The following is a 27886-nucleotide window of genomic DNA, read 5'->3' on the forward strand; positions in this document are numbered from 1 at the left end:
TTCATCTAATATAATGAGTAGATATTCTTTTTTGATATTTTAGTTTGCTTGTTCTCAAAGAAGGCTTGTACCATGTGGACGCACTGACAGTGTTGTTGTCATTACTTAGAATTCCTCCTGGGGGAGACAGAGACTACGAAACACTACAGCTTTAATGTTAAACCTCAGTAATGTGAGAAAGAGCAGACCAGACAGGGTAAGTTGATTCAGGAGAAATGGAGTTTCTCAGTTTGTACTTAAAAAATGAAAGATGCAGATTATAGAGTAATTTTCCTTCCTGTTAATTAGCCACAAAACAGCCCTGTTTTCATCTTAGTGATGATTTACCAGCTGATCCGAGAGGCTTTTTAAACACTTCATTTAGCTTTAAGAAGAAGGATATACAAATAGAATAGTTAAAAGTACATACACAAATACATACAAAAATATCACAAATACATCCATAAAGATACAGGGTGTCTGGTAACAAATGCATTCGGTTAAGAGAGAAGCAGCTTGATCATGTAGGCATTTAAAAATAAGATTTAAGGTGGAATGAGTTCTACAGTTGAACATTAAGTTTGGCTTCGTACATCTAAGTACGAATCAGACAAATACGTTATGTAAAATGTTTTAACAAAGTGCAACATCAACAAAAGCCAAAAGAAAGTGCAGCAAATAAAATCCTGTGTCATCATCCAGCAGTTGTGTTGACTGATTGTCACCATTTCCCCTGACGGCCTGATTCAGCCCCAGATATTAAAGAGATGAAGTCATAAAGGAGCTGAAGCCTTCACATAGTTTGTTGTCCAGCAGAGAGATCTTCACAGCAGTCTGAACCAGCTCCACATGAAGACATATATATATACCAGTTGGAGATTCAAGTCACTTTGGATAGTTTTAAATGATAGAAAGCAGCTTTCATTATGTCCCTGATATGTTTTTGGAATAATGGATTGTATGCGTTCGACAATCGACTTGTGTGGACTTCACCAGAACACCAGAACTAAACAGAGGTATGTGCACTGGCTGAATTAGCACGACTTTTATGCATTTCTTTCACATCTACTGCAGTCATATTCACTGTGTTGACTCAGAAGGAATCAGTTCACATGGCTAGGCACTTGTAATGACATCTCCAACATGTTCTATATATATATATATAGCTATAAAAATAGAGAAGTAAAAGGTACAATAGGCAAGTAGGAGAAAATGAAAATACTCCATTAAAAGTACCTTACAGTTGTATTGAAGTACAGCATAGTTACAGTACATGCAGGAATACCCCGAGTACTAAAAGGAGTCATCTCCGTCTGGTAACTAAATGACAACTAAAAAAATATGGGTCTCAAGGCGGGCTTTGGTCTGTCGTCTCCCCAAGGGGACGTGATGCAATGCATTGTGGGGGAAAGGAGAATCACAGCAAACCTCTGTAAAGTAGTACCTACTTTTTCATATTATATTCTGTTTTGTGATACCCAACAACATCAAATACAACGGAAAACAGTTTAAATGTATTTTCCAACAAGCAAATTGCGCAAATCTGTTGTAAAATGAACCCTGCAGCTCGGCCTTTAAATCAATATTTGTGTAAAATGTGTAAAATGTTTGATTTCTTTAGTGAGCAGCCGTGTAATAAACCATCCTGTATGTTGTTTATATGATTTTGTTCGGGGCTTATTGTTGACCAGCTCAGAAGATTTATATAAAGATCCTTTTCTAATACTGCATCAGGACCAAAAGGACTCCTTGTTATGATCCTGGTTGTGTCTGAGTTGTGTAATACCTTCATCAGTCCATGTGGGGAGGGTTCATGTTGTTCTGGTCTCCAAACTCTAAAACTGGTGTAAAGGACCACTTTGGAGTTTTAGTTTTGCTGCTGATTTAATGAAATAAGTATGGTTTGGGTTATTGGTCGAATATTTGTATGTGCTTTAATGTTCTTTGTATGTGATTGACCGGAAATTCTGTGCACCCATAATGTTGAAATGTGTCCCTTTGGTGACACCGTAGTTTTTTGCACAAGGGCAGATGAGCTTTGAAAGGTAGCTGGCGGGTGAGAATGGTACGCAGCTGTGATTGTGCCTACAGGATTTTATTTATGAACTTGATGCCCGTTTCATGACAGAAGAAAAGGACTGTCGTGTATTGTTTTGCATTCCTTGGTGAGCCCAGCGAGGTCCGATGTGCTTTCATTCTCCTTCATAGTAATTCAGAACTTGTTTTCTTGTATGTATGGTCTATTTTGTGGTGTAATTCATGTTTGTCCTAAAACACCTAAATGTTTGTTCACGTGATGAAGTTGTATCCGTGAAAACAATTGTCAATACAGTTTTCACGGTGCTAAGGTGACGATGGATGAAACGAATGTTGAACGTCATGCTGGTCTGGCAAACTAAATAAAAGACACCTTACGCATCAGTCGAGACTCTCTTTTTGGATCCAAGGGCTGCTACAACTGGTGAAGGCAGTGGGATCGTTTGATGGCCGACCTTCACTAAAGCTCTCAGACGAGGTTTCCTACAATAAGACGACATTTCCTGCAGATCTCTCTTGGTCTTCGGTTGCTTCCACATTCAGGTTCAGGGAGTTCTCTGGTTCTTGCTCCTTCCTTCCTCTGAGCCTCTCGATGCAACTCTCTGAGAAAAAGAAAAGCAGTTTGCCACACTTGTTTTTTTTTGTAAAGATAAAACTAACACCACAAATGATCAGGAGAAAGAGCTGTGGAGCAAAAGTTAGTTATTTTAACTTACTGATCTCTCCTCTCATCAGAACCAGAACCAGAACCAGGAGAGTCCCGAGGAGGAGAAGAGAGGGAAGGATAACAGCACGGGCAGTCTTCCTGTTCTCACCATCTGGAAGAATATCAGAGAAGATGTTGAGTTTAGAAGAAGGGCAGCTTTAAGAAGATCCACACCTAACCCTAACCCTAACCAGAACTCACACACTAACCAGCCTGAGTCAGGACCCTTCAGGTCTCTGGAGGACTATTAGAAGACATTTACCCCCCCGATGCTCTGACTCGGTCTCTTCTCCCACTGGAGGTCCAGATGTGCTGAAATCATTTCTCTTTGTCCCGTTCGCTTTTCTTTCTGTTTCAAATGACACAAACAAAGTTCTTCATTATCTCCAGTTGCATTATACACAACTTAAATATAAAAAACATAATAAATGACCTGTCCTGCTTACCAACAGTGAGGTAAAATTCACAGCGGGCTTTCAGGTCTGGGACGTAGACTTGGTACGGTCCAGAGTCAGACAGATTTACTGAGGAGATGTGCAGCGTCACGGTTCCTCCGATCAGGTCTTCATGGATCAGAGTTGTTCTGCCTCTGTAGTGATGACTCTGTGGAGGGAAATGGTCCTGTCCATGTCGGTAGACGTGGACCACATCGTCACGGAGGTCAAGTCTCTTCAGATCCAGCGTGTAAGGAGTCAAGTTGAGCGGAGGACTCAGAGAACCCCCCAGAGTAACAGCATCACCTTCTACTGCCTCGACCAGAGTCGGACACACCACACGATGCTCTCCTGGAGAAACACACATTATATAGACACAGACATTATTTAGACTGTCTGAAATCCTCTGAAGGACAGACAGCTTTTCAAACTCTTTCAAATGTAGTGGCACAGTTCTTCAAGTGCACTTTCCCACTTCTCTCCTTCAGGAGGATAGAGCTGAGTAAATGTATTGTGCCATCTTTGTTATATTATATTTATTATATTGTCTTGGAGGAGGAGCCACAGCTACACACACAGAACAAAAGGAACTGTGGCTCCACACCTCCTCTCGTGCGAGTCTTGTCCATGGATGTATTAAGTGAACGGCATAGGCGCTCGGTCTTGTCCATAGACAGTATATAAGGTCTTGTCCCGCACTGATCCCACTGCGCATGCGCATCAGCGGCAGCGGCTGCACCTCAGGGTGAGCTGGCTGTGAAGCACTTCGGTCCCTATGAGGACTTGAACCTGACCCAACTCCCTGGCCTGAGCTGCTACACTGTCATTTTTTTTTTTTAATTCGGTCAGTATTACTCAAATACAGTTTGCCAGACATTTATAGCGATAATTAATCTGCAGCATGTTATGGCAATAAGGCTACATTTTGGCGAGAGAAAATCTGGCATGGCTATTTTCAAAGGGGTCCGTTCACCTCTCAACTCAAGATATCTGAACAAAAATGGGTTTTATGGGTTACATGTGTCTCATCTTTATTATAATCCCATGCAGTTTTTCTAATGCAATACAGATGGATTATTTCCTTCTTTATTCTAAAATTGTGTAGGCTTATTTTAATATTTCGTCCCTGGACAGTCTCAGAGTTGCATGAATTGGGTCTGACTGGAAAGATGAGACTCTTGCGGATTCAATGAGCCCAATCTGAGTTATGTGTGATTATGTTAGTCCCCATAGTCATTTTATTGTGCCATGTTTAAGCTATAGTGCATCATAGTTTTCAGTCTCCCCAATAAGGAATGACAACAGAACTGTCGGCGCGTCCACATGATACAAGCCTTGAGCTGCACCCCCCCCAGAAAGAAGCGCTCTTGTATAAAGCTCCACATGTTAAAGCTCTGTTATTGTAGGCTAGTCATCAGTAACAACGCTGTTGTATTAAGGCTTCAGGTCCGTTTCAGAAAGATCATCACAGATTGTCCTCACATATTTGTCTTACTGTTGAGTGGGCTACTGAGCTCTCATGTTCATATGTTAGGTCACATCTTCCGAAATAAAGAAATGCATTGTTATTTAAAATGTGGAAACCTGATTCCACATGTTGCCAATAATAACAGTTAACATTGTCCATAAGAAGCAGACTCATATGTATGAATTAAACTTACCCAGGATAGTTTCAGGAAACAAAAGCCAAATAGTTAAAAGGATCTTCATGAGTCCAGTTAAAGTCATCATATTACCTGAAGACGAGATTCACACAACTCAAACAGCCTGAGTATGAAGGTCTGCTCTACTGCTCACGCACACCGCTTATATTGACAATAAGGAGATAGCCCACGGCCACTGTATGACTCATGACTGTAGGGAGACACAAGTCCGTACAGGAACTCACAGAGACAATCAGAAAAGTAGACATATTTGCATAGACATATTGTGGAAATAACTCACATCCTATTATGTATTAGGCTACACATATCGTTTTCTTATAGCCTACATAGTTTGGTAGGCTAGCCTACTATTCTTTCTGGGAAAATGTATCTTTATGATCAACTGGATGATAATTTCCTGGATTTTGTATCATCATAGTCCCTAAATGTAGAAATGCAGGAAATGGGATTCAAATAGTGTTTTGTTTTTCTTAAAGCTACAAACAGTATTTGACGATTGCGCTGAAAAGAAGCAGGGTAATTGTCGACACATCTTTAGGTGATCTGAGGAATATATACTCAGTTGAATGCATTTCTCACCAGAGACCCTGATTGGTATTTTTAAGAAATATAGCCAATAGATTTGAATGGGAGGGAATAACATACTGGCTTCTTGAGCCGTGTGTTGCCAACAGGGCTGGACTGGCCTGACCCAATCAAATCCAGGAACCCCCTTCCCCACTCCGGGCCGCAAATTAACAAATCCCACTATGGCCACGCCTCACGGTCCTGAGGAGCTGTAATAGTTATGCTGGAAGTTTAGCATTACCCCTAACACTCACAAAATAAACCTGGACATGCGTTTGATTAGAAAAATTAGGAGTTTGCTTAAATGACATGAATTAATGGTGTTTATCTTCATTAAATGATTTATTATTGTCTGTAAAACGTGATTAAAAGAACATTCGGATGAATTATAATGAAATTATGAGAAGTGGATTAAATGTGAATAAAATAAAAATGAACACACTTCCTCTTTTTCTCTCTTAACCAGCCTATCTTTACAACAAATAAATGATCATTCACAACACTTGACTGCTTGTCGAAATCGAAAGTACGGTAGGCCTAGTCGAGGCGAGTCACGCCATGTAGACTAATAGAAAAACGTAAAATTCTCTGTTGGTGAACAGCGGCGGCAGCAGCTCGGTCATTCTAAGTAAATGGTGCCATTTGTGTCCCCATGATACAATCAAGTAGCCTATAAGTTGTGAAAAAATGGGTTGATAGGCCTACTTATTTTTCAAGCTTTCTTACTAAATGAAAACCTTCTCCACTATAGCCTAGCCTGAAACAAAGTGTATTCCCTCAGGGAACTGTGATTTTTTTTAGGCAATGTTACCACCCTTAAATTGCACCATTTGCTAAAGCAGTCTAGTGTTTGTGAATGATCAGGTTATTTGTTGTTGTAACGCCAGCAGCTCTTATCAAATGTGAAGTCGATGGAAGATAGGTAGCCTACAAGTCAATGCGTATTGCTTGGCCTATATATTGCCTATATTTAGTCCTATATACTAGTAGGCCTAGTATAATTTTCAAAAGGCGACTGAAAGATTTATCATTTAGGCTAGATCTTCTTTTCACCAAATTTTAAACAGTCAGAGCTGAACATCTACACGGTGTAGGGGTCACCTTACTCAAACCCATCGGACATTATTCACTTATATACTGACTATAGTACACAAAACTGTGTGTGTGAGAGTGAGTGAGTGAGTGAGTGAGAGAGAGAGAGAGAGAGAGAGCTTTTTTTTTCATTGGTAGTTGCGTTAAATGTTACCCGGATACAACTGACCTTTTTCACGGCGGACATATTGACATGCCATGACTCAGCAAGAAAAGCACAGGTGTATTCAGACCAGTGCATTCCACTTAGGAAATACCCTGGTATAATTGTCATATGCACATTCAAGTAGGTTTCCTTCTTAACAAAAGATGCAAAAGAGGAGGGAGGAGTAAATGATGCATATAGGCTACATGTGTGCTGACTCAGATATAATTAGAAAAGCCCCCCCCCCTATCATAAGTCACCAAACAAATCTGGAACCAAAACCCTGTCCTTTGGGTTGCCAGGCCAGTTATGATTAGGCCAAATGTTGGTCTAACTAACATCTACAAACTGGGCAGCTAAAATGAACATACACTGGTTATTAACAAGCTGGGCAAGCTGATCGCTGTTCTGCACTGCATTCAGTTTATTTAAATGGGTCCGGGCTAAGTCCCAATGTTTAGTAAGTTTGTATTTTCAGGGTAAATTTATCTGAGTTTTAACAAATGGTTAAACCCACAATGTAATAACATGTAGAGCTGCAAAGACTAATCAATTAGTTGTCAACTATTAAATTAACCCTTTCCTATATTACAAGCTTTTTACAACATAAAAATAGAACAATAACTATGATTACCATACTCCTTAATGTAAATATACAATATTTATTGGATTTTCAAATAAAATGGTTTCTTATTTACCTTGTTGTCGTCATCTTTCCCCCCTAAAAATGAACCAAGATAATAAAAATCACTGGTACTGATGAGGACCTGCAGGGGGCGCTGCAGCACTGAGAATCTCAGCTTTACTTTTTGGTTTTCAGCTTTATGAAGATGCATTTTCCAGCTGATCCGAGAGGCTTTTTAAAGACTTTATTTAGCTTAAGAAGGTGGAGAGTTTTCTCAACACATAAAGGAATATTATATCCTTCAGTTCATTACAAACATTCAACATCAACACATTAGAAGATGAATACAAATAGAATAGAAAAAAGAAACAAAGTACATACACAAATACATTCACAAATATCACAAATACTTGTGTCTTAAGTAACAAATTCATTAGCAGAATGAGCTTGAACATGTAGTCATTTTAAAATAAGATTTAAGTTGGAATAGTTTATACAGTTCACGGCTTTGCAGACAAAAACAATAAATATGTATATTAAGAAAGTGCAACATCAACAAAAGCCAAAAGAAAGTGCAGCAAATAAAATCCTGTGTCATCATCCAGCAGTTGTGTTGACTGATTGTCACCATTTCCCCTGACGGCCTGATTCAGCCCCAGATATTAAAGAGATGAAGTCATAAAGGAGCTGAAGCCTTCACATAGTTTGTTGTCCAGCAGAGAGATCTTCACAGCAGTCTGAACCAGCTTCACATGAAGACATATATATATACCAGCTGGATATATAATACCAATACGACGGAGCATTAGGACCACATCAAGGGGAACATTTATTTTTTATTTATTTTTTGCATTTCGAGAATAATGTCGAGATTAAAGTTGAAATGTCGAGAATAAATTCAACTCCTTCATCACTTCATCACATTAGAGCGACTGTCCACCAGGCCAGCTGCCTCGTAGGAAACATCACCGATCGGCTACGGGGTACATCCTCGCCTGAGCTCCACTCCTTCAGGATCAAACTATTGGATCAGTTGTCTTATTGGGTCTTGTGATACAATATATGCATATAGGTGTAACCATGGATACCCTTATTGCATCTGTCCATTACAAGCTACTTCAGTTTGCAGCCTTGAATACGGCCACCTCTACCAATATGTGTGGTTTGTCCTTCTGAACAGACTTCTCACCATACTGTGTTTATGCTCTAAAAGAGAAAGAATTCCTTTGTTATTAAAACTGATTCTGAAGTATAACTTCACGAGTTCGTATAGGGCTTCACAAGGCATTTAGTTATAGGTAAAGCTGGTAGTTTGGTTTATTCTCAAAAGTCTGACTTGATTCTTGAAATGTCAACTTTATTCTCGTCATGTTGACTTTATTCTCGAAATGCAAAATAAATAAAATATCTTGCTCCTTAATTTTTTTCCCTTATTGTGGCCCTAATGCTCCGTTGTATACTAGTTTGAGATTCAAGTTACTTTTATTCAAGTTACTTTTTTTCCCCCTCAGAGTGAGATCCAGAGGATAGACAGGAAAGGTGGAGAGAGATGGGGAACGCTCTCACTGGGTGAGCTAGAGGTCGACCCTGAGATTCAAGTTACTTTGAATGTTGTTAAACGATGGAAAGCAGCTTTCATTATGTCCCTGATATTACTTTAAGAGTCCCAACTCACGGTGAGGTTAAGGCCACGGACGGTAAAAATAACGGACAAAGCCTCTAGGTGATCTAACAGGGGGTCAAACTCATTTTCCCAGAGGGCCACACTGGAAAAAGAGAATCACCCCAAGGGCCAGACATGTAGAGGTTATTGACATGCTTTTGTTACTGCAGGTCTCTTTTTAAACATTTTGGTAGTTTTTTTCCTCATTTTTGTTGATTTTGTTCCTACTTTTTTGTGGCTTTCTCAGACATTTCTCACCTTTTTGTAAATTTGTTGCTTTTTGTTGCATTTTTGTTGACATGAAGCCCTACAAAAGTCAAACTCCATAGCAGTTTGAAAAACACTTTCCTGTGTTTTTGGTTTGGCACACAACTAGACGGGCCAAAACTTATTGTGAGCCCAAACTGATATACGGGCCGGATGTAAATCTGCAAGGGGTCGGATTTGGCCCGCGGGCCTTGAGTTTGACACATGTGTTCTAGGTGATCTAACCCGGGTCAAGTTGTACCCATGCAGGAATACCCCAAATAATAAAGGGGCTTTGAGCTAAACGTGACAATGTTAGCATGCTGGTGTTTAACTGGTGTTTTTACGTGTTGGCATGCTAACGGTTGCTAATTAGCAGTAAACACAAAGTACAGCGGAGGTACCAATGTTGACCTGATCATGGTGCAAGAGCACGGGTCTCAAACTCGCGGCCCGGGGGCCATTGAGGCCCGTTGTGACCCAGACTCTACCTCCAGCGGCCCCCAGGTAAGTTGAGTTTGAGACCCCTGAGCTAGAGGAAAAGTCAGCGGAGCACCAACGCTGTCACAATTCATCCTGAGAGGAACATGAATGTCTGCAGCCATACTTTATGGCAATACATCCAGTTGATGTTCAGATATTTCAACATTTCTGGAGCAACATCACTAAAAACATAAAGTCTAAAGTTATATTCATTCTTTATGGACCAGTGTTTTTCAACCTTTTTAGAGCCACGGAACATTATTGACATTACAAAAATCCCGCGGCACACCACCAACCAAAAATGTTACAAAATGACACACTGTAGCCTAATAAGATCAGAATCTGCATTTTTCCTTTTAAAAAAAATGTATCCATCAGGCTTACATCGATGATCTCGGCCCTACTGCTTACATCCTGTCACTGCGGGATCCGCGCAAAAGTGGCAGTACTTCTATCATCTTAAAACCACCTACTGACACAGAATAGTATTTAATTTATCTGCAAGTCATCACAGTGCAGGCACAGATGTGCAACAATGGTACATTATTTGCAGTAATGCAATAAACAAAAAAAGTTGTTGGCCCAATTAAGTAAAATCGGATAATTTCCAACGGCTAGACCCTTTGCAAACACGTGACCACGCCATGACGGACGGCAGAGTCACCGGAAGCACAGGCTAAACAGTGTAGTAGACGAGCGGAAAGTTCCGCTAGTTTCTATCAGTTTAAAATAAATAACACTAAATAAACTGTAATAATAATAATAATAACACTACTATCTTCTTCTTTATGGCTTCTTCTATTGAACAACAAGTCATGGTGCCGTTATCGGTCGAGGTAGGGCATCTGGTAGGTGCTCACAAAGAGCGGTATTTGGAGAAGTTGGAGATCGCAGGATTGGAGACTGACCCTTAATTCTTCCTCCCTCCGTTTTCACGGACCTCATTAAATAACTGAGTCTACCAGACTTTAGTCCATATGGTCTGTACCACTATGTGGTAAATGGGGTATCCCCAGACACTGGTGCTGATCTCAAAGCTTTTAAAAGTCTGGATGTTTACCAGTTCTTCCTAATGGATGCCTGAACGCATCCCAGCTCTGGGAAGTGCCGTCATTAATTATCTAGCACACGTTAATCCATGTAGGAAATCACGGAGTGTCTATGATCAGTAGCAACCACACATAATTGTAACATCTAGCCATCTTCTAATCTGTGATTATATTCGCTGTAGCCTATGTTTAGATTTGAACGGTGGATATTACGACGCAATGGGCAGCAGCTAGCGAGCAGTCCAAAGCTAGCTGCAGCTAGCTGGTCAGCTAGCCGGGGTAGGAGCTCCGCAGACCCACATTTAACTCTTTTCTTTGGCCTTCTTGAAGCTAGTTTCCGTGCCATGTCATCTTAGTTTAACCGATATTTTTTTTATGTGTGTTAAGTTAAATGATCAAGGGAACGACTTTCTTTCTGGGATACGTAGGTCAGTGAATAACCGATGATAGCTATGTGGGACCTGTTAGCAGGAACAGCTGGTTAGCACGGCAGTTAGCTGGGTGAGGATAATTTTATTACTATTTATCATTTGTCATTTAAAACAGAAAGGCAATACATACACATGCTTGTGTTGGTGAGGATTACTCTGCAGATTGTGTATGTGAGAACACGAAGACGTGTGCATTTGGCTTGCCGTCCGTCTACAGCATAGCTCTTCTGCCGTCAGTCATGGTGTTCATAATTCGTGCGAGTAGAGCATGATGTCACGTGCAGAGGGTCTATATCTTTATATAACACAGGAGGCATGTTGGTTTTTTTGGAATAGTTGCACGAAACTCCCACAAACCTGTCTCATGTTATGAAGTATTTCTTTTTGTGATACTCCGTTATGATCAAAGGTAAATCAAGACATTCTACAGTTTGTTATTTCTGACTGTTGTGATGCTCGCAGTTTTGATATCAGACTCTTGACGACCATTTCTAAATCAATAAAATCATTTTCAAATCAATATTTGTGTAAAATGTTTGATTTCTTTAGCGAGGAGCCGTGTAATAAACCATCCTGTATGTTAATATGATTTTGTTCGGGGGCTTATTGTTGACCAGCTCAGAAGATTTATGTAAAGATCCTTTTCTAATACTGCATCAGGACCAAAAGGACTCCTTGTTATGATCCTGGTTGTGTCTGAGTTGTGTAAAACCTTCATCTGTCCATGTGGGGAGGGTTCATGTTGTTCTGGTCTCTAAACTCTAAAACTCTAAAGAGTGTGGTCTAGACCTACTCTATCTGTAAAGTGTCCTGCGATAACTCTTGTTATGATTTGATACTATAAATGAAATTGAATTCAAGCTCTCAGACGAGGTTTCCTACAGTAAGACGTTTCCATTTCCTGCAGCTCTCTCCAGGTCTTCATCTCCTTTTGCTGCTTCCATGTTCAGGTTTTTCATCTCACATCCATTCCCTGCTGTCTCTGGTTCTTGCTCCTTCCTTCCTCTGAGCCTCTCGATGCAACTCTCTGAGAAAAAGAAAAGCAGTTTGCAGAACTTGTTAAAGGACGGAGGAAACAGAGAGACACAGGGATCGTCCTGAACAAAGAGGCTCAAAAGGTAGTAAGCCAGAAATGAGCAAACAAATGAGAAAACGTTGTGATGCTAACTTTAAAGTGCTCATATTATGCTTTTTGAGATGTTTGATGATATTTTAGTCCAGCCTGTAGTCCACCAACGTGGTCACTTTATAACACACGTTATAATGCTCGCCTAGCTGCTAGCGTAGCACGCCCTCATACTCTACTTCTGACTGGCTAGTAATCCTTACCTAGGTACTGTCAGGGCCCTGATACTCTGCTCCTGACTGGCTAGTAGTCCTTACCTAGGTACTGTCAGGACCCTCATACTCTGCTTCTGACTGGCTAGTAGTTCTTACCTAGGTACTGTCAGGACACGCCCTCATACTCTGCTTCTGGCTGGCTAGTAGTCCTTACCCAGGTACTGTCAGGGCCCTCATACTCTGCTTCTGACTGGCTAGTAGTCCTTACCTAGGTACTGTCAGGACACGCCCTCATACTCTGCTTCTGGCTGGCTAGTAGTCCTTACCTAGGTACTGTCAGGGCACGCCCCCATACTCTGCTTCTGACTGGCTAGTAGTCCTTACCTAGGTACTGTCAGGGCCCTCATATTCTGCTTCTGACTGGCTAGTAGTCCTTACCTAGGTACTGTCAGGGCCCTCATACTCTGCTTCTGACTGGCTAGTAGTCCTTACCTAGGTACTGTCAGGGCATGCCCTCATACTCTGCTCCTGACTGGCTAGTAGTCCTTACCTAGGTACTGTCAGGGCATGCCCTCATACTCTGCTTCTGACTGGCTAGTAGTCCTTACCTAGGTACTGTCAGGACACGCCCTCATACTCTGCTTCTGACTGGCTAGTAGTCCTTACCTAGGTACTGTCAGGACCCTCATATTCTGCTTCTGACTGGCTAGTAGTCCTTACCTAGGTACTGTCAGGGTACGCCCTCCTACTCTGCTTCTGACTGGCTAGTAGTCCTTACCTAGGTACTGTCAGGGCCCTCATACTCTGCTTCTGACTGGTTAGTAGTCCTTACCTAGGTACCGTCAGGACACGCCCTCATACTCTGCTTCTGACTGGCTAGTAGTCCTTACCTAGGTACTGTCAGGGCCCTCATACTCTGCTTCTGACTGGCTAGTAGTCCTTACCTAGGTACTGTCAGGGCCCTCATACTCTGCTTCTGACTGGCTAGTAGTCCTTACCTAGGTACTGTCAGGGCCCTCATATTCTGCTTCTGACTGGCTAGTAGTCCTTACCTAGGTACTGTCAGGACACGCCCTCATACTCTGCTTCTGACTGGCTAGTAGTCCTTACCTAGGTACTGTCAGGGCCCTCATACTCTGCTTCTGACTGGCTAGTAGTTCTTACCTAGGTACTGTCAGGGCCCTCATACTCTGCTTCTGACTGGCTAGTAGTCCTTACCCAGGTACTGTCAGGGCCCTCATACTCTGCTTCTGACTGGCTAGTAGTTCTTACCTAGGTACTGTCAGGACACGCCCTCATACTCTGCTTCTGGCTGGCTAGTAGTCCTTACCCAGGTACTGTCAGGGCCCTCATACTCTGCTTCTGACTGGCTAGTAGTCCTTACCTAGGTACTGTCAGGACACGCCCTCATACTCTGCTTCTGGCTGGCTAGTAGTCCTTACCTAGGTACTGTCAGGGCACGCCCCCATACTCTGCTTCTGACTGGCTAGTAGTCCTTACCTAGGTACTGTCAGGGCCCTCATATTCTGCTTCTGACTGGCTAGTAGTCCTTACCTAGGTACTGTCAGGGCCCTCATACTCTGCTTCTGACTGGCTAGTAGTCCTTACCTAGGTACTGTCAGGGCATGCCCTCATACTCTGCTCCTGACTGGCTAGTAGTCCTTACCTAGGTACTGTCAGGGCATGCCCTCATACTCTGCTTCTGACTGGCTAGTAGTCCTTACCTAGGTACTGTCAGGACACGCCCTCATACTCTGCTTCTGACTGGCTAGTAGTCCTTACCTAGGTACTGTCAGGACCCTCATATTCTGCTTCTGACTGGCTAGTAGTCCTTACCTAGGTACTGTCAGGGCACGCCCTCCTACTCTGCTTCTGACTGGCTAGTAGTCCTTACCTAGGTACTGTCAGGGCCCTCATACTCTGCTTCTGACTGGCTAGTAGTCCTTACCTAGGTACTGTCAGGGCCCTCATACTCTGCTTCTGACTGGCTAGTAGTCCTTACCTAGGTACTGTCAGGGCCCTCATATTCTGCTTCTGACTGGCTAGTAGTCCTTACCTAGGTACTGTCAGGACACGCCCTCATACTCTGCTTCTGACTGGCTAGTAGTCCTTACCTAGGTACTGTCAAGGCATGCCCTCATACTCTGCTTCTGACTGGCTAGTAGTCCTTACCTAGGTACTGTCAGGGCCCTCATATTCTGCTTCTGACTGGCTAGTAGTCCTTACCTAGGTACTGTCAGGGTACGCCCTCCTACTCTGCTTCTGACTGGCTAGTAGTCCTTACCTAGGTACTGTCAGGGCCCTCATACTCTGCTTCTGACTGGTTAGTAGTCCTTACCTAGGTACTGTCAGGGCCCTCATACTCTGCTTCTGACTAGACCTAGGGTCAGGGCCCTCATACTCTGCTTCTGACTGGCTAGTAGTCCTTACCTAGGTACTGTCAGGACCCTCATACTCTGCTTCTGACTGGCTAGTAGTCCTTACCTAGGTACTGTCAGGGCCCTCATACTCTGCTTCTGACTGGCTAGTAGTCCTTACCTAGGTACTGTCAGGACCCTCATACTCTGCTTCTGACTGGCTAGTAGTCCTTACCTAGGTACTGTCAGGGCCCTCATACTCTGCTTCTGACTGGCTAGTAGTCCTTACCTAGCTACTGCACATGTGCGAGTCCCAACAAAGATGGAACAGAAGTGAGATTAGGGCTGCAACAACGAATCGATAAAATTTGATTACTAAAAAACTTGGCAACGAATTTCATTATCGATTCGTTGTGCAACTATTACGGCACTCAGTGGCGGAGATTAAAAAAAAAAAAAATTGAGTTGAGCGCAGAGCGGAGCAGCGCGGAGCGAAAGAAAAGAAAAAAAGAGCAGAGAGCGGGGGTAGAGGAAATACGGAGAGAGACCGGAGAGACCCGTAACGTTGTTCTGAAACACTCGGCGGAGGCAGAGAAATCAGTACGACCCAAGTCATCCAAGGTGTGGGAGCATTTCACACTAAATAAATCTAAAACGTGTTAATTGCAAGATAAGCAAAAGCGACACGGCATGGCACGGGCGCACCGCGGTGATGAGTCAGCACCTAAAACGTAAACCTGTTGGAGTCCTTGATGAGGAGGAAGGGAGTTCAACAGCAGGGTAAAGTCACTACACTATCCTACTTCTGTTCCGGTCTGAAGGGAGGAACGTACCGTCCCTCCAGTAGCTCTTCTGGTGCTGCTGTTTACTCGTTATCCAGCTGACTAGCATGACAAGCTAGCGTTAGCTCGGTAATAACAGTAATAAAGCAGGGGTGGTACAGTTTACAAGACTAAAGACACGGTTTTATTCACTCGCCTTTTTTGGACCATTCATTTTTCAATCTGTTGTCATGTATATATTATGTGCTTTGTCCCATATCAGTTATTGTTGACAAATATAGTAGTGTGTGGTGTATAAATGAACTTAACTTGCACTTACTACAATGATGGTAATAATTTAATGAATAAGTGTGTGTGTCTGTCTGTGTGTCTTGTCTGTATCTGCTATTTGGGTTACTTACCTTTACACAACTATTAACTAAAACAACAAGTATGTATTGAGTGGATGTAAATTAATGCTTTCTTTTTATCCGATTCATCGATTAATCAAAAAAATAATCGCCAGATTAATCGATTATTAAAATAATCGTTAGTTGCAGCCCTAAATCCTACCGACGGAGACACTTTGGCGTTATGTAGTTGACCCGCGGTGGTGAATTGTCTGCAGTTCTGGGCGGGTTGTTGCCGTGTTCGGATTGTTGTCCTCTCAGCTCCGCCGAGACAAAATAGACATGCCATTTCAAACATCTTTCATTCAGTCGTTAAAATTTGATAAACATATTTCATCGGTAATCAGTTCCGGTTTCTTCCAACTTCGCCTACTGTCTAAAATCAAAGGCTTTCTCACCGCCAGAACTCTGGAAATGGTGGTTCATGCGTTCATCATGTGCCGGCTAGATTACTGCAATTCACTCTACTGTGGTATATCTGGCTCCCAAATTGCCCGTCTTCAGTTAGTTCAAAATGCTGCGGCCAGACTTATTTTTAACTGTCGCAAATATGACCATATCACCCCTATCCTCAAATCTCTACACTGGTTGCCCGTTCGACAGAGAATGGATTTCAAAATCCTGCTCTTTGTCTTCAAATCTCTACATAACTTAGCTCCCGTTTACCTATCCAAACTCATTCATTCGTACACTCCTACCAGAAGCCTAAGATCACACGACCAGGCTCTGCTGGTAGCCCCTCGTGCCAGACTAAAGCGGAGAGGGGAGGCAGGGCCTCGGCTGTGGAACAGCCTGCCTCTAGAGATTAGAACAGCCCCCAACCTCGCTATCTTCAAGTCGTTGGTAAAAACCTACTTATTCTCATTAGCATATTGATTTCCTATTTGAGTTGTCCTTCTTTTGTATATTTGAGTCAGTGTTTTAAGGTTGCTCTTAGCCTTGTTGTTTTTATTATGTGTTTTACGCTCTGTCTTTTAAATGTGCTATATAAATAAATGAACTTGAACTTGAACTTATTGTCAGAAATATCATGTTTTCAAAAGCATCACTTTCATCATATTTTTTGTGACATATTTAGACTGCAAGCAGGCACATCCGGACACGAGTAGGCTTATGTGCTGGGGCTGAGCCCCGGCCCAATTTAACCCCTGCCTGCAAGTCTAGTATGTAGTTTGATGCAAGATTGCCATATACTAATAAATAGCACTAACATTAGAGAACATTGACCCAAATTACCTAGTTCTGTATCACCACCACTTGATTACATACATTAGATACGATAGATTTTTTTGTGTTTGTGTGTGTGTGTGTGTGTGTGTGTGTGTGTGTGCAAGCTTCTCAAATAAATTGCCCTTCATGATAGGAATAATAAAGTCTGCATCTATAGATGTCATTCCATAATTCAATCTAAATGAACGTATCAAACTGGATTATTTTAATATTGTCTGTATCTTACATGCAGGCTCAGGTAAGCTACTCACTGTTTCCAACTGTCCAGCATCCAGTACAGACAGTAGGTTTTTTATTTTATTTTTTTATTTTATTTCATAATGATCATGTGATAAAATAATTATTAATGTGTTTTAATTTTTGTCATTAACAAACATTTCATTTTCTTTTTTTGTAATGGTAAAAAGAGCAAGAGAGACAGAGAAATCCCCACAGACTCCCTGCAATGATGCTAACTGGCTAATGTCATTGAACACAACGTTGCTCACCTTCTTCACTGGGACAGGGAGGGGCTCAGTTAGGGGGAGACTGGGGTGCTGCTGACTCATCTGTTGCTAAGTCTGCTAAAAGGGGCAAGGACAAGGACTTAATATGAATATCTTGCTAAATGTTTCCCTGCACTGATTAAGTGGTGATTAAATGTAGGCTAGCACTAGTCTGTAGCTAGCTAGCTTATTTCACTATGGACATTAAACCAACAGGTTAATACCACTCACAGACTACTACCCACCTTTCTTCCTTTGTCTTTCCTCTCTTTCCTTTTTTGAAAACCAGATTTTGATTTATCGTTACTTGGCAACATTGTGGTCTGTTCTGGCGCATCTACAGACTGCAACTAAACACCGTCACGCAGTGCGCTAAGGCAGGACCAAACCATTTCATGCAGATACACGGGGGTGGTCGGTCAATATGGATGTTTACTTTTTGGTCACTGGGGATATTTAACTTTTGCTGCCAAAATCAAGTAAAAACAATGAGATAGTCAATTTTACTATTATATTTGAAATATATATACTGAATGATGGTTTAATAATTTTATATTAGTTTTTACCTATTTTTTGGGGCCCCTGTCAGTCATGGGCCCTTGGAATTGTCCTAACTTTTCCACCCTATACGGCACCCCTGCCTGCAGGTCACGCACTAGCAATAACATGTTACTGTATTTTTGGGCAATTAGGTAAAAGTAAACCCAAATGTTCTGATATAGAAACTTTGAAAATGGAGAGTTAACAAACATTGTGATCAGGTCCAATATAGGACCTATATACCTCTCTCTGGGTGTTAAGGAGTAAATGTACCGAGTTACTTTCCCCACTGATAATAAAATGCTGTAAAGCAGTTTGTAACTTACGGATGACTCCACGTTTCACCAGGAGAAGAAGAACACCAACAACAACACCACCACAGACACAGGCCAGCACTATTATCCCGACAGAATCCTCCTTTGCAGAGCCTGAAGAAAGATCAGACAGAGTTGAGTTTAGAAGGACAGTTTCAAAAGGTGATCCAGGGTTTATCAACATACACATCCACTGTCATAGGCCCCGTCCACACGTACCAAAACGATCTTTTTTTTACCCGTCTTCCCTGGATTCGTTTCAAGAATAGTTGCGTCCAAACGAATCCACTTGTAAATGACTCAATACGCTACTTCATAGTCCAGGCCTATAGGCGGCGCTGTTTCTGCTACAGAAATTCACCAAAAAACGGAGAAGAGCATGGTCACTTCAACTTCCCATCATAACATGACTAGCTAGATTATAATTTTCTCTTAATACATCCGTGGACTAAAATAACTTCCACCACTGCTCATTTTATAAAGGCCGCCACAAGAAAATGTCTTTGTTTACGTTGTATAATGTGCTGTTGGGTTGCTTTTTATTTTGCATGATTGCAGCGCGCTAGCAGCGAGCTAACGTTCGCTAGCTCTAACATCGGCAGTCAAACAAACATCAATGATCCATGAATGATGTCTTTTTAATAATCTATACGTTTTTCTTGCAGTAGCCTTTCTACAATAAGCCGTGGTAAAAGTTACTATAATCTGTTCAAGGAGTTTATAAGCAGACAGAGTAGCTAGCTAGTTGATAAGTTTTCTACTTCCACTTTATAAACAGATAGCCATAGCAGCTAACGTTAAGGTTACTTCGCTGCTGGAGTGGTCAGCTACTTTAGCGATGTTTAATGTTGGCTACATAACGTTAGCAATATATCTTGTGTAGAATCCAGAGGGAAGGGTCAGGGAGCAGAGACACAGTATTTAGATGAAGTGAGCTGGTGTAACCATGGAGATGGGACACGCTCGCTTAGCTTCACCGCAGTTGTGTGCGTCAGCGGCCGTGGGAGAGGGTGTGAAAGAGGGGTGTGGCGATGACATCATCTATACGGATCCGTATTAACCATCCATACGAAGCCAAACGAGAGCCGTTTTCGGATTTTTTCACCCTGAGACCTGGTTTCAAAAAAGTGCGTTTTCAGGATTCGTCTGGACGGTCGGCCCAAACGATGCAAAACATAACAAAAAAACGTTTCCGTGTGGACGGCCCCATAGTCTCCCTGCTCCAAAATTAAATGATCCTCTCAGAACCTATTCTCTAGCTGGAATAGTTTATCCCAACCCAAACCAGTGTGTCTCCGAGGTCCCCCTCTTCACTGTTATTCATTCATCATAGCGTACTGCTCGGGATTTAAAAAGGAACACGCCGACTTATTGGGACTTGGTCTTATTCACCGTATCCCCAGAACTACCTAAGTCCATACATATCCTTCTCATCATACTGGGAACTAGGGCTGAACCATTAATTGCACATATTTGTTTTTATATTTCTGTAATCTGCACATTAGTTTGTGTGATTTGTTTCAGACTTTCATATGAATGTTTCCACCAGGCTTGGTCAGTGCTCAATCTACTACTGTGTAACTGAAGTAGTTAAATAAAAGATGTCATTCATATAAATTCATGCATCACCTCATTTCATCATCACATCCAGGCCTGGCCTCCAGGGGAGAACAGTTAGTTTAATCTATCTAATCGTGTGTTGTTCATACTATACAATGAGTTATTGCTCGTCTTTGTTTTAATAATACAGAAGACAAAGAGCTGAAAAAATAATCACATTAAATCAAATATTGGTGAGAAAAGAAAATCTAAATTTAATTTTCCAAAATTGTTCAGCCCTACTGGGAACTATATTCTCAGAAGGTGAAGCACTGCTACTTGGGCGGAGGGATTAGCCAACACCTGAAAAGCACCGTTGCGCATAAAAAAAACTTTTATTTAAAATAATAAAGTTTTTTTTTAACACACACACACACACACACGTCTGTATTACTATCTTTGTGGGGACTTGTCATTGACATAATGCATTCCCTAGCCCCTTACCCTAACCTTAACCATCACAACTAAATGCCTAACCTTAACCCTTACCCTAACCATAACCTAATTCTAACCATAATCCTAAAACCAAGTCTTAACCCTCAAACAGCCCTTTAAACTCGTGGGGACCAGCATTTTGGTCCCCACGAGGCTGTGCAGACCCCACAAGTATACTGTAGTCCCCGGTTTTTGGACCCCACGAATATAGTAAAACGGACACACACACACACACACACACACACACACACACACACACACACACACACACACACACACACACACACACACACACACACACACACACACACACACACACACACACACACACACACACACACACACACACACACACACACACACACACACACACACACACACACACACACACACACAAGAGTGGAGACGATCGCAAATCGAGAAGAGGAAAGAAAACAGTGAGAAACATGAGACGCTAGAATAGTAAGCTTGGAGACGATCTAAGTGGAATAACGAAGCTGAAGAGGTGTAGCTACACTACGGCACTTTTCCTGTCTAACAGCCGTGGTTTAGAACAAACGTGCTAGTGTGCCGGGCTCAGTGGCGGATCTAGAAAATTTTACATGGGGGGCAAAGGGGTAGCGAGAGATCTTGGTAGGGTGGCAGGGGAAGACGGTACATGGAAACCCCCATATGTAAACTGCTATTCCCTACTACGCCCCGCAACGCCCTGCTACGCCCTAAACTGGTCCAACTATTATTTCTAGTCATAGTTCCATTGTCTTTTTTGTTACTATAATTACCATTATTATGAATCATAATTCTCTATATCTGTATATCTGTATCCATCTGTATCTAACCAGCGGCCACCAAGACCCTGGATCTGTCTGATGTTTCTGCCCAAAAGGAAGTTTTTCCTTGCCACTGTTGCACCAAATGCTTGCTCTTGGGAGAATTGTTGGGTCTTTGTAACTTAAAGAGTGTGGTCTAGACCTACTCTATCTGTAAAGTGTCTTGAGAAGAGTGAACTGTTGTTGTATATGTAAATATTTACATATCTAACCCTATAACATATACGACAGAATGGAAATAGCCAAAAAAAAAAAAAAAAAAAAAGGTCATGTCACGACATGTTATGTTACTGTACTGCAATAATATATATGTAAGGAGAATATAAACCAACCATATGTTCCAGGGGTAACTGTAGCCTCCTCTTCCTCTCTGTCATCTTCATCTGCATCCTCCTGATCACTCTCTGCCTCTGTCCCTCTCTCTGAACCTGCAGCCTCCTCTTCATCCCTCACTGTCAATTCTTCCTTTCCCTCTTCTCTTTCACTCATTTCTGCATCTCCTTCTGTGGTCTTCTCCTGCTCTGACCTGCCTGGTCTCTCCAGTTCCCTGTCTTCTCCTTCTTCATTTCCCTCCTTCTCTTCCTCCTGTGCACTAGTCAGAATTTTCTTGGCTGGCAATATCCCCACTTTTAGGCTTCAGCTAATATCTCCAGCTACTCTGGCCTGCAAAAGTCAAGATGTGAAAAGCTCTTGTTATCCTTGTATTACATTACAATGTATGGCCCTGTAGCTAATAAGTAGCCTAACAAACATAACATCAGACGAGATTTATTACATGCACACGTCAGTTATGTTTAGACTAGAGGTCGACCGATTAATCGGCCGATTTTTTACATAATCGGCATCGGCCAATATCAAGCCGATTAATAGGCAGGCGCATCTGCGGGCAGCCTGGTGTTGTTGTTGTGGAACACGTGTTCGACGCACGCTGCCCCTAGAGTCAGTTACCAGCAGAGTGAGCAGACCTCACCCAGTGCCTAAGGAAGGAGCTGTTCCTCGGAGAAAACGGTAAGGATTAAATTCTTAAAGTCCTATATATTTAATGAAAAACGTATGACATGTTACTGCCAACTTCGAGAAAAAAACATGAATAGGCGACATGACGTTCGGCTACTTTGGATATTAATAGCTGTCATGTCACAATAATTAAGCTAGAATTTTGCAATCACAGACAGTGGATCTGAGACTTTTATTATTTGTTCTGTTTGTGTGTCTATATTTGAGAGGGTTGTCAACTCAATGCAGAGAAAGAAGTTGTAGTTAAAAGAGACCACCGCACCATAGGCTAGTGAAGGACTGGCTTTGCTTTGCTAGCGTCGTTGCTAGGGTTGCTACCGAGTAGACCCGCTGCTAATATGGCACCTGTGCCTTAACGACCCGTATCTACCGGACCGAATAGCAACGCGGATTTCTGTGAATCATTTCGGCGCCACTGATATGCCTGCGTTGCTCTCTGATGCTCGGCGAATGTTAGAATAACAGAAACATCGCAGCATGTGACGCTAGTTAACATTACACTCGTCAGCAGCTAATGTTAGCTTACCGTTAGCTAGCAGATGGATTAAACACAATTAAAATGCTGACAGCTAAACGGTGTAAAGTGTGATTTATTTCAGTGTATATGATCCAACAGCAGTATGTTAAGCAGTGTGCAGCTGTTGTTGTCTACTTGTCTGAAGAACAACACAGACGGTGCGTCGCGGTGCATTCAAAGTTGTTGTAAAATACCCTTTTGCCATGGTGGTTGTTTTTGTCGTTCAACAGCAATTTACTAGTGAAATACATTGTTATAAGTTATAGTTATTACATTATTATTAAATCATTTAATTTTGACCATATGGCCTAAAGTTGTCCCCCAGGTGCAGGGTTAGGTATATATATATATATATATATATATATATATATATATATATATATATTATATATATATATATATATATATATATTATATTTTATTCCCAGTTGGAGCAAGCTATAGGTAGGAATTTTTTCCCCCCCTTACAGTAGCGATGGATACTCTATTTTTTTTTATAACATAGCCTCCCTTTTACTACATGTACAGTTGTTGCTTAGTAAATTAAAAACATGGTGAGGCTCGTTCACATGCATATTAAGTAGCCACATGTACCGGTTTTGGTCTTATAACACATAGGTTTACCAGCAGAGAGGATGGCTCGTTTAGACAGCAGATACGTTTACAAGAGTTTGTCCAAAATTCAAGATTCGTTGCAAACTAAGATAAACCGTTAGACTACAAACTGCTCGTTTGTAAAGTCGCTATTTGCAGAGTAGAGCTGCGTTTGCACAGCGCAGACAGAGCAGACTGAGATATGGGTTTCTACATGTTTCTGCCTGTAGAACAGGTAGGTGGGTTATTGAGAAGTATCGACTCTTTAATCATGGAGGGTTTATTGTAGACTAGTCACAGTAACGAGTGTAGCGTTAGTTCATCTGCACCAGCGGCAGTAAATAATGTATAATCTGCATCGTTTCCAATCACTTACATGTGCTGCGTGAAGTAACACACACACACATCGGCTCTGCTGTGTGTGTGTGTGTGTGTGTGTGTGTGTGTGTGTGTGTGTGTGTGTGTACGCGCCTCGCTGTTCAGAATCCCGTCTATCTCCCATAATGCAACGCTTGTATCCAAATTAATTGTGTTGTGAAGTTGTCATTAGCTTCACTGCTGTTAGCCACCTCCACTGAGCCCCAGGGACTTGCTGTAACGTTAGAGCACTCTAAAGGGGGTTTACCTTTCATTTGATCGTGTTTGCTTGCTACGTTGCCCTCCTCTTGAACGACATTAAACACAACATATAGTTCATGAGTGGTTTCATCTGCCCTGTTTAACGTGTTGAAGCTCCCCGGCGGCGCTGTAGCTGGCCGCCGTGGCCGGTGAGGGCTGGTTGAAGGCGCCGTCCTCACGCTGCTGCTGCCCTAAAACTGGACACGGCAAAGTTAAGTGGCGCTGCGGCGACATCGGGTCCTCTTCCAGCATTGCTGGAGGACAACGGGCATCTTGCATCGCAAGAGTGCTGTACAAAAATGTAATTATAGTTCGCCTTAATCTTTTTATTTGTGTATAGTTTGTATTGTGGGTCGCACATGAATTGACAGGGTCAGTCGGAAACCGGAACCAAACAATAATTTTTGTTAGGCCTCGTTACTCTCTGCTCCTCACCACGGGGCTTCTTAGGTGCTGCGAGCAAATCACTCCGCCCAAGTAGCAGAAGTAGCAGTGCTTCGCCTTCTGAGAATATAGTTCCCAGTATGTATACGGTTAGAAGATGGCTGTGTGTCACGTGACCTTGTTATTTGTACACGCTGTGACTATACAAATCACAACATGTAAATAGGAACATGTTGGTGTTATTTTGTCACTTATTTGGAGCAGTAGGCTAGATGGAGTCGGTTACCTCCAGGATCTGTGCTAAGCTAGGCTAGATGGAGTTGGTTACCTCCAGGATCTGTGCTAAGCTAGGCTAGATGGAGCCGGTTACCTCCAGGATCTGTGCTAAGCTAGGCTAGATGGAGTCGGTTACCTCCAGGATCTGTGCTAAGCTAGGCTAGATGGAGCCGGTTACCTCCAGGATCTGTGCTAAGCTAGGCTAGGCTAGATGGAGACAGTTATCTCCAGGATCTGTGCTAAGCTAGGCTAGATGGAGCCGGTTACCTCCAGGATCTGTGCTAAGCTAGGCTAGCGGTGGGTGTGTCAGACAGAGTTACAACGCGTACAGACATGTATGGACTTATCTAACTCTGGGGGATACAGGGAATAAGACCAAGTCCCAATAAGTCGGTGTTTTCCTTTAAAGAAGAACAAACACATTTACACACAGCCAGTCAAGATTATCTTGTACTAAAAGAGGCGATACGATGAAGAGTAACAAAGATATTTACCCCCCCGATGGTCTGACTCGGTCACTTCTCCCACTGGAGGTCCAGGTGTGCTGGAATCATTTCTCTTTGTCCTGTTCGCTTGGTCTTTGGGAACTGTTTTAAAAAGAAAAAAAAGACAAAAATGTTCTCAAATCAGGAACAAAAGGATTCATCAGGATATCAACAATTCTGAGAAACCTTTTTAGTATCTGAATGAACCTAATAAACTCAGCATGCAGCTTACCAACAGTGATGTTAACGACAGAACTGGCTGGCAGTTTTGGGATGTAGACTTTGTATGGACCACTATCAGACAGAGTTACTGAGGAGATCTTCAGAGTCACGATGCCTCTGATCAGGTCTTCATGGTTGAGAGTTGTTCTGCCTCTGTACTGAGCCATCTGGCCATCCTGTTGGTCCTTTCCATTTCGATAGACGTAGACATCACCATAGCTGCCGAGGTAGTCTCTCGCCACATCCAGCGTGTAGTCAGACAAGTCGACGGGGGGGTCCAGACCACACTGTATAATGACATCATCTCCTTGTGCTGCCTCTATGGTCTGAGGACAGGTGAGACGATGCTCTCCTGGAGAAACAGACATAACATTCACACAGCTTTAACACCTCTGAAGGACCAGAGTTGATGGTTTACATTCAGTTCTCCAACTATTCCTAAAATGCAAGGGCATAAATCCCGGGGGGGGGGGGGGGGGGACTTGATTGTAAACAACTTAAAAATAAATTCATGGTTTTAAAGAAGAATATTTTGGTAAATTTAGTCAGCTTTTTCATTGAATTAAGAGAAACAGTGATAAAAAGGATAATGGTCCAGTCTCCATGCTACACTAATGATGGTATTAAGGCTTTCCTCTGTGAACACATGTCCTCTACCAGTATAATTGTGGCTGTATTATTTGTGTCCCCTTCAAAAATTGCTCTTAAGAAATGTTATGTTTATTGTCTCCCCCCCCCCCCCCCCCTCCTACTGTTAGATCAGATTTACGCCCATGCTAAAAATGTGCTGCTCTACCTCAACAATATATTTAATGGATTAACTGGGACAGTTTGATATGTCAAGTTGAATAAAATGAGTTAAAATAAAGAGCAATAAAAAGAGACCTCATATGAAAGCCTATAGTCCACATATAGTCTATAAAAAGATCTGATTTTGGGAGTCTGCAGTTATCGTCATTCATTTATACTCACCAGTCTTGTCACATAAAGAAATACCATCATTCTCTGATTAAATCACAGGTCTGACACTTTCAAAACAAAAGCTCTAGCAGCTACTTAAAATAACCAAAATAAAAATACTAATGATATAAACAAGCGTAGGTAGCTGTACGATTCAAGCAAAACAAAAATTAAATAAATACATATTTAACTATTAAATATAACAAAACAATGAACAGCTCCAGCAGCTTTATTGCCAAGTAAGTAAGTAAGTAAGTAAGCTACTTTTCAAGGACTGTGCCTTGGTGGTTGGACCATAAACAAACATATTGAACACTAACATGAAATAAACAACACGAGATGTTTAACATAAGGAGAAAAAAAAAGCTGTGTGGATTGGCTATGCAAAAAGATATACTGTAATATGTGCCATGGACAGGGTTATTAATGCAGAGTGTAGTGACTAGGGAGGGGAGGGGGTGCAGGCCGACTGACTGCAGAGGAGAAGAAACCGGTTTACTCCTGATGGACTCACACCTGCTGCCAAAGGGGAGACGGTTCAACAGGCCCTACAAGCTTCCGGTCCTCTAAATCAAGCAGCCTCTCTCAACGCTAACTTCGGTTTTTTCCAACATGGACCCCATTTTCCTGTTTTTGTATGACTGATGCAAACAACAATCTTTTAACGTGTTCGGTATTGAGCGAGAACACTGTGGCAGGCAGGTTAACGTTACCTTTAGACGCATTATAGACCTCGATATTACCTTTAATAGTGTGTCCACACCTTTAAGAAACCGGTTTTACTCCCGATTGTAACTGGTAACGTTATCTTTAACGTTAAGGTTCAGAGGCGCACATAAACGCATTATACTTAGCGATTCATTACTTTACATTAAATATAACGATACCACCACCATAACTCAAATACCAGCCACCAGCCGGGTTTACACATCCATCACTGCAGCTCAGGTCCTAATACGTTACCCTTTATCGTTAGATAGCTCTTAGCAGGTATGAAGCAATAAACCGTTAGCTCGATGCTAACAAGTACTATCGCTAACGTTAGCTAAAGTAAAACTTGTCAAAAAGTTTCCAACAATGCTATCAAGCATACGCTAAAACGTTTTAAACATTGGTTTAAACTTGTCACCATTAGCTCACAACATTACGCCAATGTTATAAACCTAAAATAAAGTTAACGCTGACAGCTTTGAGCCTTTCTGAAGACATTATCGGTCACATTAGTTCAGAAAAACTCAGCCTCCAACTTACCGGCTTCAGACGAAGGTGCAGCGCACAGAAAGATGGAGACTAACAGGAACACGACAAGCTTCATTATCGCAATGAATTAAAACAGGCAAACAGTGATAAAGTGATATTAAACCAGTGGGACTGCCTGTCGAGTCGGCCCCTGCGTACAGTCTGTGTAATAACATACTCAGCTGTGTGCTGCTGAGACCGAAAACTCGCG

At 42.1% G+C, this 27886-nt stretch overlaps 2 protein-coding genes and 1 long non-coding RNA gene across 3 annotated transcripts; 1 reads left to right on the plus strand and 2 right to left on the minus strand.

Annotated features, from left to right (window-relative positions):
• Positions 1 to 1935: 1935 nt before the first annotated feature.
• LOC114548638 (myelin-oligodendrocyte glycoprotein-like) lies at positions 1936 to 3581 on the minus strand. Its single transcript, XM_028568644.1, has 4 exons — positions 3169 to 3581; positions 2985 to 3071; positions 2733 to 2834; positions 1936 to 2618 (listed from the first exon to the last, which is right to left on the minus strand). The coding sequence occupies exons 1-4, from the start codon at positions 3521 to 3523 to the stop codon at positions 2500 to 2502; spliced, it is 663 nt and encodes a 220-aa protein (XP_028424445.1). The 5' UTR covers positions 3524 to 3581; the 3' UTR covers positions 1936 to 2499.
• On the plus strand, positions 1982 to 4445 carry LOC114548816 (uncharacterized). The gene is made up of 2 exons (XR_003691419.1): positions 1982 to 2144; positions 2752 to 4445. It is a non-coding gene; the product is annotated as an uncharacterized LOC114548816 (long non-coding RNA).
• Positions 4446 to 11816: 7371 nt separating this feature from the next.
• LOC114548610 (myelin-oligodendrocyte glycoprotein-like) lies at positions 11817 to 27852 on the minus strand. The gene is made up of 5 exons (XM_028568600.1): positions 27688 to 27852; positions 25487 to 25828; positions 25264 to 25356; positions 18512 to 18613; positions 11817 to 12148 (listed from the first exon to the last, which is right to left on the minus strand). Exons 1-5 carry the CDS (start codon positions 27749 to 27751, stop codon positions 12000 to 12002), a joined length of 750 nt encoding a protein of 249 aa, XP_028424401.1. The 5' UTR covers positions 27752 to 27852; the 3' UTR covers positions 11817 to 11999.
• Between the last annotated feature and the right edge of the window lie 34 nt (positions 27853 to 27886).

Source organism: Perca flavescens, chromosome 2 (assembly GCF_004354835.1).
Source record: "Perca flavescens isolate YP-PL-M2 chromosome 2, PFLA_1.0, whole genome shotgun sequence".
Lineage (NCBI taxonomy): Eukaryota > Metazoa > Chordata > Actinopteri > Perciformes > Percidae > Perca > Perca flavescens.

What these genes read in the sequence shown, in the direction of transcription:
- LOC114548610 (XM_028568600.1), bottom strand. Translation starts at nt 27,751, where the DNA reads ATGAAGCTTGTCGTGTTCCTGTTAGTCTCCATCTTTCTGTGCGCTGCA. An exon ending in TGTCGTTAACATCACTGTTG is followed by an intron (nt 25,357 to 25,486) that starts GTAAGCTGCATG and finishes TTTTTAAAACAG; the next exon opens with TTCCCAAAGACCAAGCGAAC. An exon ending in GGTGAAACGTGGAGTCATCC is followed by an intron (nt 12,149 to 18,511) that starts GTAAGTTACAAA and finishes TCTTTTTCTCAG; the next exon opens with AGAGTTGCATCGAGAGGCTC.
- LOC114548638 (XM_028568644.1), bottom strand. Translation starts at nt 3,523, where the DNA reads ATGTGTGTTTCTCCAGGAGAGCATCGTGTGGTGTGTCCGACTCTGGTC. An exon ending in TGAATTTTACCTCACTGTTG is followed by an intron (nt 3,072 to 3,168) that starts GTAAGCAGGACA and finishes CATTTGAAACAG; the next exon opens with AAAGAAAAGCGAACGGGACA. An exon ending in CGAGTCAGAGCATCGGGGGG is followed by an intron (nt 2,835 to 2,984) that starts GTAAATGTCTTC and finishes ATATTCTTCCAG; the next exon opens with ATGGTGAGAACAGGAAGACT.